Source organism: Equus quagga, unplaced genomic scaffold (genome assembly GCF_021613505.1).
Source record: "Equus quagga isolate Etosha38 unplaced genomic scaffold, UCLA_HA_Equagga_1.0 71534_RagTag, whole genome shotgun sequence".
In the NCBI taxonomy this organism is placed as follows: Eukaryota; Metazoa; Chordata; class Mammalia; order Perissodactyla; family Equidae; genus Equus; species Equus quagga.
In genome coordinates, this window is record NW_025802133.1 from 196,288 (window position 1) to 217,291 (window position 21,004).

The 21,004-nt window shown below is 51.1% G+C and overlaps 1 protein-coding gene across 2 annotated transcripts; it reads right to left on the reverse strand.

Moving 5' to 3' along the window:
* Positions 1-1,023: 1,023 nt before the first annotated feature.
* On the reverse strand, positions 1,024-17,197 carry LOC124234125 (pituitary tumor-transforming gene 1 protein-interacting protein-like). Of its 2 annotated transcripts, XM_046651386.1 has the most exons (7): positions 17,130-17,197; positions 15,922-15,992; positions 15,477-15,529; positions 11,655-11,763; positions 6,826-6,997; positions 5,764-5,810; positions 1,024-3,041 (listed from the first exon to the last, which is right to left on the reverse strand). In XM_046651386.1, exons 1-7 carry the CDS (start codon positions 17,180-17,182, stop codon positions 2,995-2,997), a joined length of 552 nt encoding a protein of 183 aa, XP_046507342.1. In that variant the 5' UTR covers positions 17,183-17,197; the 3' UTR covers positions 1,024-2,994. The 2 variants fall into 2 exon arrangements, with proteins under 2 accessions (XP_046507342.1, XP_046507341.1); XM_046651385.1 differs by lacking the exon at positions 17,130-17,197 and having other exon boundaries at positions 15,922-16,775.
* Between the last annotated feature and the right edge of the window lie 3,807 nt (positions 17,198-21,004).

Sequence of the window (21,004 nt, forward strand, 5' to 3'; positions counted from 1 at the left end):
AGCCCTGCAACACGGACCAGCTCTGCAAGGACATCAAGAACCAGCAAATAGGGACCATGCCACCATCTACACAACCGATTCTTCACTTTTTAACCCTGCAAAGTGATTTTCCTTGAGGAGCAGACATCATAAAGGAAGTGCTTCGTTGATCATCCCTTGCTTTCAAAGCAGAGGTCTCCCCACAATCAGAAGACGTCACACTTCTCCAATGAGTCTAAGGCGAACGCAAGTTTCCCGTGTAAACTGAAGACTCTTCAGATGCACCAGGCACGAGGCCACCCCACGACTGTGCAGTTGCAACCTCACGCCTCCCCGGTTCCAGATGTAGGCCTGTAACCTTCAGACATTCGAGAAGGAAGCAGCGGAGGTGACCCGTCCGTGTGCTTTGACCTGGAAGTGGGCTGATGCAGCCGCTATACTGCAGCTGGGTCGCGGGGGTGGGCTCCCACATCGCACAGGGACCACAGCACCGACAGGCTGGCGAATGTCTATGAACACCAACCCTCGCAGCACAGATCAAGTCTGGAGTCCCAGCGACTGACGTGATGGTAAAAACAACTTGGCAGCGACTGAGAGGAGAGACAGGCCCTCCCCACAAACCAGGCCCTGAAGGCCCCGGGGGAGGAAGGTGTCCGTGCACAGCGACACGTCAAACAGGGGCGCCAAGTGCAAACCTCAAAGGCAGAACTGCTCTCTCCCGGGTTCTTCGTATCTGATTCCAGCCAAGCACAAGGACAAGCCGGTGGGGCAGGCAGACCCCGGGTGCTGACAGTCACGCCTTCAGCTGCAGCAGGACAGCCTGTCTTCAGGGTGCACCGGCAGGAGAACCTACGGCGGGGAGGACGACTTCAGCACGTGGTGCAGCCCGCTGTCGTCACGGGTATTAGACTTGGAGACAGCACACACATTCCATGACGGGTCCAGAAGTCTATCTTGATCTAGAAATCTGACTGCCCTCCCTCTCCATGTAATGGTGTCACCACCATCACCACCACCAAGAAATGAAACACGCAACACAGAGGATTCAACAAAGCAAGTATTAAACCATTTATTGGAAACTGGTTAAAAAGTAAGGCACTCGAAACTTCATGGTTTCCTTGAGGCTACAATTTTTGGCTGTTCTTAGTACTATTTCAGGAAAAAGCAACTGGCCTGAGATGGCCCTGCGGACGCCCCGGCTCGGGCTCTAGACTGTGTGACAGGGCTGAAGGCTCCTATCTAACGCGTCCTCGCCCCACTTCCAGCTCAGCAACCTTGATTCCAGCAGCAGTGTGATTTCACACCCACACTACCTACCGTATTAATACAAAGCTCGCTGAAGTCCAGGACAAAACTGCTTTTCTGAATCAACAGTAGAAAGTCAGAACGTGCAGGCTGCTAGAAAATACCGAGAAGGGTTCATAATACTTTGCCATCAAATGCCCAAGAAGTCAGAGAATAAGACTAAACAACGTGCTCAAGATTAGTTTCTTAATTAGTGAAAATTTCAGGGTAGAAATGTTAATTCACAGCACAGATCACGTGGGTAAAAAGGTGCATCAAGGCATCTTGATGATGTTGATCTGCACGTGAACTTTGATCTTAAGAGCACTGTCTCCACAGTGAGGTGTACGAGGAGAAAACGGAATGGACGTCACTCGCTTTATGTGCCTGCTGACCTACCTTCCCCAAGCTAAATGTGGTTCTGATCCAAAGCAATCTGGCCACTGGAACTATTTTCAGATGCAAGAAAGGCTATGACACAATTACTTCATTGTCTGCTGCTGCCCCTGCCAGGAGATGCTTGGTCTGTTTCCTGAGCACGTAGTTTGATCGAGAAGAAATGGAACCACCACATATGGCACCACAGGGCTCCTGGAGGCCCCGGACCAACCGTGTGAGAAGCCGCCCTGGAGGGAATCCTCAAAACAGGCCCGAGCCAAAGCGGCGTGGCTGGGGGCTGGGAGTCGGCTCCCAAGCAGGACCGCCGGGGCTCCGTGTGGCGTGGGGAAACCCCTTCAGCCTCCTGAGTGCGGAGCCCCGCAGGGACGCTGGCCAGCACACGGTCCCTTCTGCTTCCTGAGGGCAGACCTGTGGTCACTCTCAACTCCTAAATGACCACCTAGCAGACAGCCTGACAGGCAGGGAGAGTCTCAGACTCAGGAGAGCACTCCAATCTGGGCCCCAACAGCGACTGTCAAAGGGGCTGAGCAGAACGAGCAGGGTAGTCACAGCCTCCCCAGCCCACCGCCGGCACACGCTGCCACCAACCACGCCTGAGGGACGCTGCTGTAAAACTTCATCTATCATTCAAGTTTCCGCTGGGAAAAAATATTGACATTCTAATAAACATACAAATTAAAAAATCATCCAGCAAGTGGTCTGAAATTTGACAGTAAAGCTTTTTGGTGAAATCTTTTAGGTGGGGGAATAAAGTCAAAGAATTATTACAAGGAAAAAAAAGATTTAAGGTGACTTTAACTACTCTACAGTGCTACTCGGTGCACCCAAGGTCAGGAAGGAAACCTGCTCAGACCGTCTGGACACGTGCTCGACGGGGCTGGCTAAACTAACTCGCGGGAGGCTATGCACAGAGGCTGCCCGTGGTTTTACGGGAGGTGACGAGGGGCTGGTCCGTGCTCTGACAAAAGTAAAGACGACCTTCCGTCACTGCTGGTGAAGCATGCGGCGGGCTGAGAGGAAGGCAGGCTTCCGCGGCTGCAACAGGAGGACGGAGAAGGGGCCGGCCGGGCACCGGCACTGTCAGGCTGTCGCTAGCTCACCACCGGAGCAGGGTAGCGGAATGTGCACGTTTCCTCCTCAAATTAAAAACAGAAACAAAAACCGAAACCCCGACAGGCTCCGTGTCTCAGTGACTAAATCGAGAACCAGAGAGGACAGGGGCAGAAGCTCAGGGGCCGAGAGACTGAGCAGGACGCTGCTTTGGGCTGCTTCCGCCAGGCCCACCGCCCCGAGCCGCGGCTTCGGAGCGCTCGGGGTGCCGCGAAGTGCGCTCTAGTTGTTCTCAAATCTGGCGTATGGGTTTTCTTCTTTAAACAAACCTGAAAATGAAAGAGAATTGATTATAAACGCGTTCAGCCAATGGCAAACAAAACTCAAGAAAGCAATATAATTTTTACGTGAAGATTTATTGACACTATGAGAAAAATGCTGTTCGAATATAAGCAGGTTCAAATACTACACTTAACCTCTTTTGAAGGTCAAACCACAGGTGACCTTAAAATTGAAATAAAATTTACTGGAAACAATGATTCTAAGAAAAACAGATCCTAAAAAAAAAAGACTTTAAATTTCTTAATGTCTCTTTGAGAGAATCAGCAAATAAGTCAAAATTTCTTCCCACAGTGGGTGGCTAATACTACACAGAAAAACACAAAACAAAACCACCTGTCTTTAAATGTCCTTACAAATGGTGATTAACTTTTAGAATTAAGTCTTCAAAAAGAACTAAGGAGACTGTCAATTTAACTGTCAAGTGTTATGACATAAGTGTGATGATGTATTTCACCATGAAAATAAATCCATGTGCTTTTCTCTTTGCATTGAGGAAGTACACACGCAAAAAAATCTGTATCGCGTACCAAACTTATCTGGAGCCAGTGCCACAAATCTCCTTACTGCAGGTTCTTTGGGGGAGGGGAGGGGCAGAGCAGGAACCGGGAGGCAGGGGCTGCGCGGTCTGCTGCCTCTCTCCTCTCTCGAGGGCACCAGCGGCCCTGGGCCTGGGGGGAAGCGCACAGCCCACTTTGGTACAGAGCGCTCATGTGCCAAATGCCTAGCACAGCAGTCTTGTTCAGGTCTGGTTGAAAAAACAAACAGCTCCTAGCTCTCCTTCTAGTCCAGAGGGAACAACAGAGGTAAACTGCTCTGATAAGGAAATCACATGCCTTCTAACACAGAGAGAAGGCTGTCGTGGGTGCCGGTATTCAGGGTGTTAACTGAACCCAGCGTGTTCACGTGCCTTCTTCCCCTCTCCAAGGGGGCTCCCAAAAGCCTTCCTTGTAGCTGGGCTTTCCAAAGTCCAGGCCGTTCAGTGGGCTGTATTATAAACTGGCTCAACAAGTCCATTTCACCAGTGCAATTAAAGGCCAAATTAACCACCCAAACAGTAGGAATGAAGCCAATTGGTGCACTGTTACAGAAAATGCCACCTCCACTGAGAGCCCTGGCCCAGGCACAGGGGGCACAGCAAAGGTCGGAGACCTCAGATGCTGCCTGAGTTTGGCAGTAAAAAGCACTTTGTTGTGTGCGTGCACCCATTCATCTTGTCTTTTATTTGCATTAGTGTTAATCAGATGCCAAAAGCCCCTTCTGACACTTTTGAGTTTTGTGGAAACCAAGCTGCCCCCAGCCCAGGGGAGTCACACCGCTGCTCAGTGGGCACCAGCGTGCACGCAGGCAGAGGGGCCAGGGATGGGGAAAGGCAACATGCTGAGGCTACTTGACAAGGGAATTTCACCTGGGAGCCCATCAGCCCCCAAGCCAGGGACCCGGGAAATGGGGGCAGGCGAGGATGGGACACTGGGGTTGGTGCTGCGGGCAGGGACACACAAGGAAGGCTCCATCAGCCATTGGACAACCTGCCTTCAACAGAGGAGACCCAGAGGCAGGAAGAGAGGCAGCAGGGGCAGCCTCATGCCGGAACCCACACCTGGAGGCGGTAGGGTCAACCCAGGCCTGAGGCGGAGACTGGGTTCACAGCACAAGGACATGACCTTCAGAGGCGGCCTGTACAGACGGGGAGAAGGACGTGCAGCCAGCGGGCTGGCCTGAATCAGCGTGCACAGCCCAGGGCCCCAGAAGCTTCACAGAAGGAACCAAGCCCTTGGGATTGACCACCTTAGTGGGCAGGACCATAAAAGATGTATTTCCTTATGCAAATAGAAGACTTCAAAGTAAGTGCATCAGTCGGAAAAGATTTTGACATTTTCCTGATCGATTCTGCTGTTAGCACAGCTGCCTGGACTACTTAACACGTGACACACAGTGACAGGTTATGGTGACAGATCATGGGGTCAAGGGACGCACAGTGGCTCAGGCCGGCTGTCATCAGCGAGCCCGAGGTGCCGGGCCTCCGGGTGGGCCAGGGGAGTCAACAGGGCCGAGGGGTCATGAGCAGGAGCAGAAACACTCTCACGTCAGCCATGGATTTGGCAATCAGTACAGAATCCACTCAACACAGGAGCAGATTTAATGCTCTCAAACACTAAAAAATAGTCACCCTCCCAAAACTCGCCACACAGAAATCAAAACCAAACCAGCACAAAACACCTAGGAAACCGGGAAAGTGGCGGCAGGGCCTCCGTTTTGGCCAAGGCTTTCAAAAAGGAATGTGCCCGCCACACCCAGAGGCGGGGAAAGAGCAGGAGAAACATAGGGTGAAGGGCCTGCAGGGGACACAGAGAGCTGGCCCCACAGTCCGAGGGCCCACTCCACCTCGGGGGAGACGACAACAGAACAGAAGGGCCTCAGCGAGTTGCAGCACTTCACAAGCACACCAGCAGCCGGGAGGAAGACTGGCTGAGAAACAACTGTCTATGGCTCCGTCCTTCCAGACACACAGTGGAATTATTCATTACCGTCCCACTGGGACTGAAAGCCAGCTGCCTTCCCAGCAGAGGTGTCTTTCTGTTCCAGAGGATGAACCCAGAGGAGGAGGCCACAGCCCAAATCCTACAGCCAGATCCCACGGGGCTTCACCAACAACGAGAGGCCTGGCATCGATTCCTAACCAATTACAGCACAGATTCCATCCACTCTTACCATATTTTTTTCTGATTTCATCATGTCTTGACTTCATCTCTGCTCTCCTAAAAAACAAAGAAATCTCGTTTAGCACCAATAGACAATGTAGCTTGAAAAGATGTACCTTTTACTCCCTTGAGCAGAGAGGCTGCGGGTTTACTTTCGTCCCCAGAACGAGAGCAGGCAGGGATGAGCTGGGCCATCAGGCCACCCTCCCATCAGGACAGGCAGGGTGACAATGACCAGTCTTCTGAGGCTGCTCCAATATTGTGTCATTCAATTCTTTATTTCAATAAAAGCAATTCAAGTGCCCAATAAGGTGATTTTTAAAAAATTCTTCTTTCATATGAAGAAAACGTACAGATCAGTAAAACCTCATGCTGGGTTCTGAAGACAGTCAGGAACATGTGATTGTTAGTTTTTATTTAGGGGCATATGGCCTCAGGGTGACAGCATGGGAACCCGTACAGTCTCAAGCCTTACCAGCTGTCAGTCTGACGGTCAGCACCTTGCTGAGCCACGACCCTGTCCCTTGTCAGGCAGGGAATAGTGACCTGCCTCGCTGCCGCCGAGGGCTGTCCCACGGCCCCATCACACACTCGCCAAAGTGCTGTCACCAGCAGAGTGCTGCTCCTCAGAGTGCTGGCGACACACGAAAGCCAGTCTGGCCACAGGCAGACAGGCAACCCGGACCAAGTGCTTTCCTCCCTCTCTGAGCCTCCACCTGCTTGTCACAAACGGACGGCTGGACCAACTGCCTTTAAACCCCCACCCCGGCAGCACTGAGACCCACCAGCCACCAAATCGTCAACAGGACGTTCTGCCAGCTACAGCCCTTATTTAACTGACTGGCAGGAACAGACAGGAAGCCTGTGATGACAAGGTAGTGGCTACATGCCACGGCCCCCCCAGTTTCTCACCCTGTATAGCACAACCCAGGAAACCCCACAGACACTCAGCACCTTCTTAACTTGTAACAATGGAGAAAAATGGTGACTTCTAAAGGTCACTTTCCACTGCCTTCCAGATCTGAGCTCCCTTGAAATGAACCTGCCCCAAAAGGGACGGCATGTGGCTCACCTTTCCTCCTGCCGTATCCTCCTCTCCTCTCGCTCCCTCATGGCCTTCTCCTCACTTTTGTCGGGCTTCCGGCTCTTCTTCCTCCGGCAGCAGCAGCAGCAGCAGACAGCGACGCCAAGGAGGATGGCTCCCCCCAACACCGACATGGTGATAATCAACGCCTCGAAGTTCACTGGAAATTCAGACGTGTGGTTAGAAGCGCTTCGAGCAGGGAACGCACCACTAAAGGCACCGCTGCCTCCACGTAGCGAGCTGTCTGAGAACAGGGGAGCACAAGCGGCTTGCACCTCAGCTGCCGCAAGCCCAAGCGGCTGGGCTCAGAGAGCCTAAGGCCGGCCCCTACAAGGAGGGGAGCGGGAAGGCCTTCCCGAGTCTTCTCTCAGCCGCAGGTTCCTGCCTTACTAACAATCGATCAACTAAGCAACGGATGGGAGCCACAGGGTAGTCACCTGACACTGAAAAGATGTTTCGAGCCTGAGAAAAGTTAATAAACCAGAAAGAAGAAAATACTCAGCTGTGTATTGAGACACCCCTAAGACATTTAAACTCTGAATTTCATGAAACTCACAGAAACAAAGTCAAGCCCAATGGGCTTATTTGGTTATTTAGATCAAAGTCAAGTCAAACATGCGTTTCCAGCAGGAACAAACTTCCGACCTCGGCCTGCAGAAGGAAGGGCCCCGGGGCAGGCCCAGCGCAGGACACAAGGGCTATCATCTTCCACGCTGGGGGCTGAGAACGGCTGACCAACCAGCATCAAATGACCTTCTTATTTCCCGTCCAGACCAAACTTCAGACACAAATACAAACTTCAAACAGGTTCTATATATAATTCTTTTCAATTTCTCTTAAGGATTCACAAATGAAAACCAGTCAGTATTTTTCTATTCCACTCAAGCCAGAGCCGATCAAAGAGCCCTCTGACGCTGCTTTTGCAGATATGCTTCCAAGCACGCAGTTCAAACAGCCACTGCAGGCCTTCGGGGGCAGAGGCCGCCCGGACAGCGGCGCCACCTTACTGTGCACATGCTACAGCAGTTCCACTGCTTCCTGAAACCGGAGCTACAACTGTGCCCCACACACAGCTAACAGCTCTGCCCCACGGGCCCCTTGGCTGTGGTGGGGCAGGGCCCAGAAGGTGAGAGCTCTGCCTGGAGGAGAGAGGCCGACAGTGGTGCCCTGGTAGCCCCCAAATCCCCCTGTCCCAGAATGGCCCCTGAGACACACTTCAGGGCGGCTGCCGGCGGCACAGCACTCCTCCGTCATCTACTCGACTACTTTAACAATCAGGAACAGGTCTTACATCTGGTCAAATGCCCTCTGAGCTTCTGAGCATGTTTTTTTTCCTTTGACCTCTTCCGGAAGTGCCAGAACTGCAAGAACTAGTAGTAAAAGGTATAATTAGAAAGGAGACCTTCACACTAGCAGATGGTATAGTTTTTTGACTACAGAACTCTAGAATCATCAACTTTAAAAACCAATGAGATCAATTAGATAACAGGCTCTAAAATCTATTTACTCCAAAATAGCTTTTCTGATTAGCAGGTGAAACCAGCTATGAAACATCAGCTATGAAATACATAAAGTCCCATTATAATGGGAAACCAACCTCTGGGCTCCTTTCCCTGTTAACCCTGAATTCTACTAAAGATGTGAAAGACGACCAGAAGGAGGGCCATGACATCCTGCTTCTGCACAAAGGTTCGAAACTGTAAAGATCCCATTTTTCTCCAAATGAGCATATATATTTAAGGTTATTACAACTAAAACCCCAGAACAAGTTGCCTAGAATTAGATAAAATGATTCTAACGTTATTTGTAAGAATAAAAGACACCTGTGTTGTGAGGCCTGAAATGAGCATTAAGTGCTGCCTTGACAGTGGGGGAAGCCAGGAGGGCCTCCAATGGCCCAACCACAGTTTGCCTCCCCACTCTGCTCCCGCAGGTACGGCCCTAGCCAAACAACACTCCCCACCATGGGGACCAGGAGCAGTGCCTCCTTATCTCCAAGCAGCAGGGTTCAATGACATGCAGCCTGCGGAATTAAGCAAACACGCCCATCATATCTTATCTCAGGAACCAGGGGGCAACACACCCTCTTGTTACTACAGAGCCTGCCTCCCACAGCCCTGGGTCCTTCCCCTGTGTGGTATGCAGTGTCCCCCTCCTTTGGGCTGTGACTATCACTAATAAATTGCTAGGGATCCCATCTGTCCAGTGTGGGGTGTCATGTGTTCAGCCACCCCTGTAGCCCTAGGGCAGGAATTTCATTTCACAGGAGAGTTATCAAAAAATACCTGCCATTTGGGGGCTGGCCCTGTGGCTGAGTGGTTAAAGTTCTATGTGCTCCCTTTGGCAGCCTGGGTTTACGGGTTTAGATCTTGGGTACAGACCTACTCCACTTGTCAGCCATGCTGTGGAGGCATCCTGTGTACAAAGCAGAAGAAGATGGGCACGGATGTTAGCTCAGGGCTAATCTTCCTCAAGCAAAAAAGAAGAAAGGGGGAGACCCACCCAGTGGTGTAGTAGTTAAGTTTGCGTGCTCTGCTTTGGTGGCCCAGGGTTCACCAGTTTGGATCCCAGGCACAGACCTACGCACCGCTTATGAAGCCACGCTATGAGGCGTCTCCCATACAAAGTAAAGGAAGATGGGCCCAGATGTTAGCTAATCTTCCTCAGCAAAAAGAGGACGACTGGTGGTGGATGTTAGCTTAAGGCTAATCTTCCTCAAAAAAGAAGAGGATTGGCAACAGGTGTTTAGCTCAGGGTGAATTTTCCTCACCAAAAAAAAAAAAAAAAAAAAAAGCCTGCCATTTGAAAAGGTGCTCAACATGAGTCATCAGAGACATGCACATTAAAACCATAATGAGATACCACCTCCCACCCACCAGAGGGACTAAAATGAAGATGACTGATCATCCCAAGTGTTGACAGGGATATGGAACAACTGGAACTCCCACACTGCTTGGAGGAGTGTAAATTGGTACAGCCACTCTAGAAAAATGTTTGGCAGACCTAATAAGGCTAAACAAAAATGCATGCAGGGACCCAGCAATTCCGCTCCTAAGGACATGTCCAGTGGAAGAGAGGGCTGGCGCTCACCCCACACAGGAGTTCCAGCACTGCTGTAAACACCCCCGATGTCCACCAGCAGCAGAAAGGACAGACTCCTGCGGAACACTGAACAGCAACGAGACAAACCGGGGCACTCGACACCACCCATCTCAGACTACTGCTGAAGGAGAAGTGAGACAAAGCAGCACGCGGGTTCCTCAACGGGACGGCGGGACCAGGCAGCGTGAATCTACTGTGACGGAACATCAGTGCAGCGGTTACCCCCGGGGCCTGAGAGGCACAGGCTGTGAGAGCTGGGAAAGGTCTGCATGTTTTGCTCAGTGGCGATTACCAGTCTGCCTCATCGACTGTGTGTATGTGTACACACGCGTGTTTATGTTCTACAGACGGCAGTCTATAGAGCGGGAGGGCGACCTAAGATAGGCGCACTTCATCAGAAGTTACGCTCCGATTTAGGGGCCGGCCCCGAGCCCGAGTGGTAAAGTGCACGCGCTCTGCTGTGGTGGCCCAGGGTTTTGCTGGTTTGGATCCTGGGTGCGGACGTGGCACCGCTCATCAAGCCACACTGAGGCAGCGTCCCACATGCCACAACTAGAAGGACCCACAACTAAAATATACAACTATGTATCTGGGGGCTTTGGGGAGAAAAAGGAAAAATACAATCTTTAGGGGAGAAAAAAAGAAGTTACGCTCCAATTTAAAAATATCTTAATAGTTAATGCTCAAAATGCCAAGGGTTCCCTGGTCTAGGCGTTGTCTCTGTGGAACTGTCGGTAAGGAAGGTTCCATGGAGAAGACAGCCATCTAGATGGAAGCAGAGGGCAGCCGGGCCCAGCGAAGCCTTTCTTGTCTGAGGACAGCAGAGAGGATGGCCAGCAGGGTGGATGTGATGGAGTGTGTACACACACACACACACCAGGCATCCCAAAACCACACACACAAACTTCTGGAATCCCTGGGTCCTCGACCCTGGAAGTGAGCTGTTTCAGATGGAAGTTGAAGGATTCTGAGATGGAAATCAATTAGAAAAAAGACAGACAAATAAGGAATAAGCCGCAGATGGATCCAAGATGCAAACACACAGAACCAATCACCGAAGTACTCGAAGACAACATGGCTCCTTTACAACCAGGAGGCCAGCGGGCTCTGCATGACCTCAAAACCTGAGGCTATAAAAGAAAAGATTAATAAACCCAACTACATAAAAATAAGTTCCATGTAGCAAAGCACACCACAAACTAATTTAAAAGGCAAATTAGGAAAGAATTTGGATCTCATAAAGGGCTGATTTCCCTGATGAAAGAATGCCTGTAAAGTCAACCACACGTGGTCGGAAAGGGACACCCGAGACAAAGGCAGGGCCGTGCCCGTTCTGGGCAGGGACTCCTCACTCAGGGAAGTCGGAGCGCCTATGGGAACCTGCAGGTGTCAAGGAGGCGCATGAACACCACCAAGACATAATGTGCTGAGACATCCAAAAGTCTCCAAATTCGCCTCTCCCTCTCCACCGTCCCAGGACGTGCAGAGACTCAGCGCAGAAGCAAGGCTGATGGCCTTGACAGTGGGCCGCCAGACCCCGGGGACCCTGCTGCTTTCTCAGACACTACAAGCTCTCACTGGCTTTCCACCTTCCCAGTGTGAGCATCACAGAACTACCGGGAGTGTGTTTTTCGGCAGCTTATGTTAATAGAGCACAACCAGAATTTTCAAAATAGCACTGATCTTGCAAGAAGCCAATGAAAACAATGACTTACCCCAGCAAACACCCCAGCGTGCAGAACTCAGCTTACAAAGAGAACCAGGAGGCAGGATCTTTGTCACTGGGTAGTCCAAGCATGCCTTATTAGTGTTACACCAAAGACACTGAAAGAGATGGATGATCGATAACATCAGAAATGCAACATGAACACCAAAGGACCAGACTGCCCAGGATCCGACCCCTTCCACCACCTCTACCACCAGCCACACTGTCTGCTCCCCTGTGGGTGGCTGCAGTGGCCTTGGCCCCCACTCCAACACCATCCTGCTCAACAAGGTCGTGTTATTCAAACCTCTTTCACCAGGCACCCTCCCTGGCCATGCGGCCTCCATGCTGGTCCTGAAAGCTACCAGGCGGCTCCTGGCCCAGGGCCTTTGCACAGCCTGCTCTTTCTGCTCGGAAGGCTCCTCCCCAAACACACGTGGCTCCCTCACGTCCTCCAGGAGGCCTACCCTGAGCAACCTGCATTAAAACTGCCCCCCGCTTCCCTGACCTCTGCCCCTTCCACAGCACCACCTGCTGACACACCATGCACAATGGCACCAGGCCCCTCTTGGTTCTTACAGGAGTGCAGGCATTTGTGTGCTTACTGAAGTACCCTGGGCAGGCGGGACCAAGCCTGGCAGAGCTCATTAAGGATCTGTTTTGTGGACTTCTGCGACCGTGGTAATCACTATGTAAAGATCCTACCTTTGACCTTTGACTGCACTGAGTGGGCGGTTTTACTGGTGTCATCACTGGTCGTCTTAAAGACAGTGCAACTAAGGCTCAAAGGCACCTGCTCAGAACTTGAGAGCTGGAGGGGACCTTGCAGACGCTCCGTCTGAGTCCCTAAGACGTCAGGGGTGAGGTGGGCAAGGTGCAGAGACAGTGCTGTCGCACGAGTGCGCGCGAGTCCAGAGCTGCAGCCATGACGCCGCTCCAAACCAGGCGGACGCTGGCAGCCAGGGCAGCACGGGACAGGCCGCACCTGACACGCTGCCCCGGCAGGACTTCGCTGGGATTTTCAATCTTGCAGGTAACAGTTTGATGGGGTTTTTCTGAGTTTTCAGCAGGACAGAATTCACGGTGTCTCTGTCCCAGTGAGGGGAGAGTCCGTCACAGAGTAGTGAGTGGAGCCCGGGCCTGGGCCCCTCAGGGCCTCGTGTTTAACAAGGCCCGGCGCGCACTAAATAAAGAGCAGGAAAACACCTTCATTGTGGCCATTGGAGACCATCTTCTATTTTAGCAGTTCTGTTCTGGTTTAACAATTTTTGGTAAATCCTCCATTTTCAAATAGCTCAAGTTTTAAATACCTAATTTTCCATTTTTATATGACAGTTTCACCAAAAGCCATAGGAGTTCACTAGGACAAACTCTCTCTTGTGGTTTTGCTGTGGCTGTTAATTTCTCTGTTTTAGATTAATGAAGTAATATGCAAATGTGAGCAACTCAGGTGGCACCAACAGGACAGTGTGCTCTCGGCCTCCCTTCCAGCCTGCTCAGGCTCCTCGTCAGGCCTCCCAGGCACCTGCACCTCCTTCCAGAAACCTGTGTGATTCAAGGTTGGGCACAGGCTGGTCTATCCCTTGCCCTGGCGTTCACCCCCACGTCCGTGTGCGCCTCTGCTCCCTGCATTTCTGACTTGATCTGTCAGAGTTCAGAGTGGGGGTCAGGCCTCCAGAGGAAGTGTCCACCCCACTGTGGTCTGGGCACGCCCTTCAGCTGCACCGAGCCTCAGACATCGTACTGCACGGGCCTCGATCATACTGCCGTCCCCATCAAACCTCCCTCCAGGAAAGGCAAGTCAAGCGAGACAAGGCCGCAGAAGTGCTCTCAACACTGCAAAGCAAAGCAGAGCACCGGGCTGTTTTTACGGCAGAAATGACTTCCAACAGAAAAATTCACAGACTGTAAAGAAGCACCATCAAAAAAACACCAGCTGGGGCCATCCCGGTGGTGTAGTGGTTAAGTTCACGCACTCCGCTTTGGTGGCGTGGGGTCCAAGGGTTCAGATCCCAGGTGTGGACACACACACGGCTCAAGCCATGCTGTGGTGGTGTCCCACATACAAAATAGAGGAAGACTGGCAGAGATGTTAGCTCAGGGCCACCCTTTCTCAAGCAAAAAGAGGAAGATTGGCAACAGATGTTAGCTCAGGGCCAATCTTCCTCACCAAAAAACAAAAAAAAAAAACCACCACCTGTAAGGACCAGACCCACCTGAGCATATTCAGTGCTATCAATGGCAAGATCAGAAACTGCAGTAACAGCTTCTTTCAATTTTTACTCAGCAAATGCAAGTGTGCACTGAAGTGCTATGTCCTGACACAACGTCTGGAACCTACAACACTGCCATGTGGGATGAGAGTTCTTTTTTAAAGACATGGCTAACATCTTAGAGCAGATATCATCTGATATATCTCTCCTGTCTCGTTCATCAAGTCCCACTGCCAGGGAAAGAAAAACCCAGGTTACGTGGTTAGTTCTAAAACTCGACTGGAGGGAGGGGGGCAGCCTCCCCCAGAGTCCCCAGGCATAGGCCCCACAGAAGGCTGTTTTCTCTCCCAGCCATCTCCGCCCCAGGCCTTGCGTTCTCCATGCTGACCACACAGGGCTGCGGTGAAACAGGGCTGGAGACTCGTGGCGAGGCGCTGCTGAATCGGGAGCTGTCAGGCAGTGGTGCCCGCCAAGGGGAGCAGCAGCAGGACCCTAACAAAGCAGCTGTTCCCACAAGTCCTCTGACAAGCCCAGGGGGCAAGGTTCCCCAAGGTTACTCTGCACTTCTCCTGACGGCCAGCTGCACACACCTACCTGTCAGATCCCAGGATGGCCCAGCTAGACATGACCTCCACGAGCCTTAGGCTTGTGCTCCAGAGCAGCTACCCTCTTGCTCAAGGTCACACAGGGACTCAACAGAACTGGGGACAACATCTGAACAGCCAGCTCCGAGTCTTCCCTCATAACTCTCGTGAGCTATGGACAGAGTCTGACCCCACTGACTAGATGCCCTCTAAGACCCTCACGGATCTGATGGCCTGGGTCTCTCCTTGCTCTCGCCCCCTTTCTCCCTTCCTGTATGAAGAGCTGAGAGAGAAGCACCTACCCCAACCCCTGACAACTGATGGAGAACACGGGACAGGCTTAAGACTCTGGGTCAACGTTACAGACAGCCCATGTTCCTCTTGGAAGGGCTCTTGGGAAAGCTGAACCCTGGGCACTGCTCAGGGCAGTGAAAATACTGTGTGATATTATAATGAGGGATACACATCATTACACACTTGTCCAAACAGCGGCAGATGAGCAGGGCTCTGGGCACTCCCCACTAAGTCTCGGGGGCCCAGCTGCAAAATAGAGCTGCAGCCCCTGCCCCTAGACCCTCTAAGGTCTAATGACGCCTGCAGGAAAGCCCTGGTCACAGGTTAACAGTCATAGAAGAGAGGCCGCACACAACCCCTCAGCCCAGCGCGCGTCCTCCTGTCCCCCTCTCCCCGGCCCCCTCCTGCTTCTGAACACCATGCTCACCCAACACCAAGCCCACCGGCTTCAGCGAGGCCTGAGGCTTCCCAACCAGCTCACACGTGTTGCCAGCCACACTACCCCAACTGACAGATCTTAACATCCCGAACACTGCTTCAGTTCAATAACGTGTACTGATGACGAGGTGGCATCTGCAGCGTCCATGAGATGTTTAATATGCCCAAGAAAGGCTAAAACATAAAACAGTATTTAATACCTCCACAAACCCCAAAGAGCAGAACCCCTGGCACCCACGAGACCCTCCGGAGTGAGAGGAAGGGGGCTGCTCTAGGACCTGGGCAGACCCCGGGGCTACTTACAGAGACGTTTTTCAGGCACTCTTCACAGGTCTTGTTGGTGTTCTGAGAACAAGCTGCGGGGAGAAGAACAAACCAACCAGTGAGGACCATGTCGTGGGAGCCGCAGCCAGGAGGGTGGACTGCTTACAACCTCGGAGACCAACATTCCCTCCCCACCCCAAGGAGGACAAGAGACAGCACGCACAGGGTTCCTGCCCACAAGGGTCTTCCAGGAAAGACGACTCAGCACACAAAGGCAACGCTTTCTCCGTCCCGCCCTCAGGCGGCGAGCTGCTGTGGGAACCACCACCACTAACCCGAGGCCTCCCATCTCATGAGAGACACTCTTTGGAAACTGAGTCCCCAGCAAGGCCAGGCCCCAGCTCCCTGATCGATGCCCCCCAGGCAGGGACATGCTCCCGGGACCAGAGGGTTCCAATCCTCTGGAGCACCCCGAGGCTCTCACCGTTCTTCACAGGATGGTTGATACAGGAAGGGGGGTCACAACCCACACAGCTGACAGCTCTGAAACTCAAGCTAATCAGAAGACCGAGTGAACGAATGAAGAATTTCCAGTACCCCATCAAGTAGCTGCTATTTACCCCACACCACTCCTTAAAACAAACACATTTTGAAAAGAGCTCTGTGTGCAACCTCATTAGTCACCAGGAATCGCAGATTAAAATCATGCAATACCAGTTCTCACCCACCGGAATGGCTAAAATTAAAGAGACTGCCAATGCTAAATGGTGGCGAGCATGTGAGGATGCAGAGCAAACGGGAACTCTCACCCGGTGTTGATGGGAGTGCAAATGGTTCAACCACGTGAAGGAAAGGGGTGGCACTTGCTCATTAGACAGATGCATGTCCACCCCATGACTCACAACTCCATGCTTACGTATTTCACCCAAGAAACGTTAGCACACACGCCCACAGGAAGACTTGTACAGGAGTGTTCAGAGCAACTTACTTCACAACAACAGTCAAAGGCTGCAAACAGCCTAGATGTCCACGTCCAGGAGGACGCAAAAAGTGGTACAGTCAACAGTGGAACACTATGCAGTCATAAAAAGTAGTGCACTGTATACATAAAACACGGATGGGTCTTGACAACATTGCATGGACTAAAAGAAGCCTTCCACAAAGACCACATCACACAATGCCATGGATACGCAGTCTGGGAGTAGGTGAACTCAGGGGAAAAAGGGCAGTGGCAGCCTGCAACAATGGGTGGGAGAGGCCTGAACCTTCTGGAGAGAAGGCGGTGTTCTGGTGCTTGATGGGATCAGGCTCACATGGGTGCAACTCACCCAATGGCACATGTGAGACCCCTGCACTCCACTGTCTACAAAACCTGTCTCAAGAGAAAAGACAAATACTGCACTCTAGTGTAGACGACGCATGCAGCCAGGCATGCGGGGAGTGCACGATGCACGTCACTCACTTTACAACATGTTAGGGGAAGGATGCAGGATGACACGTGGACAGGTGAGTTCAGCAAAACGTGAACGATAAAACCCGAGTGTCGAGTGTGAGTGTTGACTGCACCATTCTCCCAGCTCTGCTGTGTGAGTGAAGACTTTCATAACAAAACGTAGGGGAGCGTGAACTTTAAGCCCCCACTGTACTCACTGTTTCCTGGAGGGACTAACCCACAGACACACTGGTGCTTACTCTGAAATGGCTGGGGTTGCTTGAGTGAACAGTCCAGTCCCTCCACATTCCATGTTTCTAAATAAAGTCCTATTTTATTTGAAATGAAAGCCCATTTTGTCACACATGATTCTACAACAATCAGTATTAACAGTAATCTTTTCAGAGACTAGTGACTGGGATTATGTTTATGCTGAAGCTGATTTTAAGCTGCTTCATCAGAACGATAGGTTTTATTTAGCCCTAAGAAGGTAAAGAAGATTGACAACCCCTGAAATACCTTGACTTCTCAAAGCACTGCTGAGAGGTGACAGTGGCACTTTGATGAGAACTGCACTCTTGACGTTTCAGTCCCCGGTGCCCTGGCACTGTGGGAGGGAGAAGCGAGTGTACAGCGAAGGTGAAGACCCCTGTGATACTTGGTGACCAAGTCCGCACTGAGAAACTCGGTTCCTAGCTCTTCCACCAAAAGGATCTAGAAAGAACGACATCGACAGCAGAGGGCACATATGGTGCCCAGGGCTTGGTTTCTAGACACTGTTCCCCACTAAAAGGAACCAGGGCTCCTCGGAGAAACGGCTGATTCCAGAACCAGGGCATAGAAAGGAGCTGGGACAGCTTGCTGTGCCAGAAAGTGGCACCAACTTATGGGTAAATGGCAAAAGGGCCCAGAAGCCAGCTTGCAGGGAGGTCCTCCATGCCACACTGGGACAATTTAAACACCAGAGTGAGTGACAGTAATAGACTCTAACCTCCTGAGTAGCCCACGACTTCACACTGACATGAAATAAATGCAGAAAAGGCCAACGAGCAAAGGTAGAAGGCGTGAGTTGAAGAGGCCCCATTCCACAACCATCAGTCCACAGGCGGCAAGGTCACTATGCCCAGCGGGGGAGTGACAGGATATTTGGTTTCCAAGCACCTCCTCAGCTTAGTAATCACTTATGAAGAGAAAATAGCTCCTTAGAAGTGACCAAAGTACCAGCATGGTAAGCTGTGACTGCATGACAATGGGACAAGTGACAGCAGGTGCCTCCTGGGGAGGTGAGAGGACAGTTACCGAGCTGTTGAATCCTCCAAAACAGGCCTAAATCGAATCACAGGAAACCAGGCAAGACTAAATTGAGGGTCCTTCCACAGCGGCTTTCTGAAAACAAAGACAAACTGAGCAGCTAACCCAGGTGAATGGAGATGAAGAGACATCACAAACAAGAGCACCACGTGAGCCTTGATGGGGGACAGAGGGACATTACCAGGATAACTGGTAAACTGTACACGGACATATCGTACCAATGGTAAAAGTCCAGATTTTGATCATTAGTTTCCAGTTATGTAAAAGAATGTCCTTATTCTCAGGGGACACACCCTGAAGAATTTAGGGGTAAGGGGCCACACCAATTACTCTCAAATGGTTTGGTTAAAAACGCAACATGCAGACAGAGGGAGCGGCAAAGTAAAGGTGGCAAAGGCTGAGAACAGAAAGGGTCAGGAGTTCACTGCAGTGTTTATTCCTTCAGCTCCTCTGCAGCTCTGGAATTCTCCTACACAGGCAGGGAGGCACGGTGCAACCCGCACAAACCCACTCCAAGTCTTTTTTGAAAAATTCTACAGGAAAGAACGCACTTCCTTCTCATCACTCTTAACAGAGTGGCCACAGGGAGCAGGCGTGACAAGGTACAGGAACTTTTTCATGGGGATTTCCATTTTTAAAGTCTTTTTGATAACTGGTCTTGTGTGAACTAAAAGAACTCAGCTCCAAGATACACATCATAAACCCGGTCCCCCCAGGGCCTCTGGATTACAGGTCAGTATGAGTCAACAGAGAGGCGAGGGAGGAGAAGGCCAAGGAACCGCCCCCTCCTCCTGCTCCCAGCAAGCCAAGAACAGGGCAGGTTTTCCCCACGGGGAGAAACAGCCAGTCCTCAAGAAAACAACTCAAAGCCAGGAAAAGTCATTCTCCCTTGAAAACACCACATCGTCTTGCAGTTAGAAAGGAAAATACATTAACCATTTGCTACTGCCCCAAAGACAGGGAGCTTGACTCCTCTACTCCGCCAACGGTGCTCGTATCTTACCTCGTCACGGACGGAGAAAACCATGTGCTCAAAGCCGAGAGGCACAAAACGCCCTTGTGTTTGGTAAGTCTAATGCTGAAAATGAGCGTCCTGACCGCTGAGGCCCTACGGCGGAAAATCCTCAACTTGGAGCCTATTCATCAATGATTAGGGAGCTTTCAGTCTCACTTTGGAAATTAAATGAAAAGAAAAACAGGTTCCTCTGTTAAGATACACTAACCCATGATTCATTTTTGAGTTCTTTCCTGAAGTTTCAGGTGAGTCAACTGATTAAGTACAAAAAGACACCTACTAGCATGTGTAAAGACCTATGTTTTTTAAAAATAAAGAAATTAATAAATATATTATTTATCACACGTCACACAAGACGGAGGGCTGCAGCTGGCCATGTCCCTCAGCAGAAGAAGTCCTTAAATCGGGCACTGTGCCTACACTGCATAGTGACAGAGACAGGGAGAGTGCTGGTCATCCTACCATCTCAGTAGAAAAGAAAGATGTGGAGAGTGTACTACAGAACAAAAATATACACTGTGTGTATACGTACCGTACCATCCTGGACAACCTGCCCTGGCTCTCGGAGGGAAGTGGGCAGGAGAAGGAATGCAGACCCCACCCCCCACCCCAACTCCAGCACGGCTGCAAGGAGCAGTCAAGGTAGGCCCTCCACCCCCGAGCCCCTTTGGATCCCTCTTTAGGACAACAGATTGAGGTCCTTTGAGGGGCTGTCTTCCCCCTAGATGTAAAGATGAAACGCTGGGATCGAGTCTGACCCCATTCACAATTACTGGGGTCCAAAGCCCACAAAGGCAGCTTCTTTAAAGAATTTTGCTCCAAATATCTTCAATACCTCACAGGTTCCTAATGTCTCCTCCTCACCAAAGCACACAAGAAGACATTAGAAATTGCTGATTTTGGATTGGTGCAATGTATTCTTTGAATTTACACACCTGTGATGGTTAATTTTATGTGTTAACTTGACTGGACTAAAGGATGCCCAGATAGCTGGTAAAACACTGTTTCTGGACGTGTCTGTGGGGGTGTTTCAGAAGAGATGAGCATCTGAATTGGAAGACTGAGTAAAGATGCCCTCACCAATGCAGGTGGGCATCATGCCATCCATTGAGGGGCTCCCATAGAACAAAAAAGCAAAGGGGTGAATTCAGTCTTTTTGCTTGAGCTGGGACGCCATCTTCCCCTGTCCTCAGACTTTGGTGCTCCTGGTTCTCAGCCTTCCGATTTGGACTGGGGCCACACCGCCAGCTCTCCTGGGTCTCCAGCTTACAGACGGGAGATCATGGGACTTCTCAGCCTCCACAGTCACGTGAGCCAATCCCTCATACTAACTCTCTTTCTCTATAGCTGTGCTTATCGTATTGCTTCTGTTTCTGTGGAGAGCCCTGACTAATACATACAGCATCCTTACAAGGAAGACAAAAGGGTTTAAATAGTGTAGTCACATTCCTCCGGGATGACAAGCAGTAAGAGTCTCACGGGGAGCCCATGCTGTGTGGGAGGGGGACCTCACCTGGAGCCCATGCTGTGGGAGGGGCCTCTGTGCTCAGTGTGGCTAGAGAAGGAGTTGCTTTTCACGTGAATACTAGTGACAGTCTGGTTTAACTCCCAAACTGTCACAGGACATTCCCGATCATCTCACATGGGGTCTCTGCAGTTTCAGAAGTCCACTTCAGGGTGTCTCCTGACATGACCACTGTGGTAACTCAGGCACACACCCCTGTAAGCCACTGACAATAAAGAGCTTCTTGTGCAATCATGGACTCCTGGCAGATATCCATTCTGTTTGGTAAAAAGTTCATTCCACAT

Excerpts from the sequence above, each read along its gene's own strand:
- LOC124234125 (XM_046651385.1), bottom strand. The coding sequence starts at position 16,114 with ATGAGGTTGCACACAGAGCTCTTTTCAAAATGTGTTTGTTTTAAGGAG. Across the intron at positions 11,764-15,476 it reads AGTGCCTGAAAAACGTCTCT|TGTCTTTGGTGTAACACTAA; the intron begins GTAAGTAGCCCC and ends CATCTCTTTCAG. Across the intron at positions 5,811-6,825 it reads AGGATACGGCAGGAGGAAAG|GAGAGCAGAGATGAAGTCAA; the intron begins GTGAGCCACATG and ends TTTGTTTTTTAG.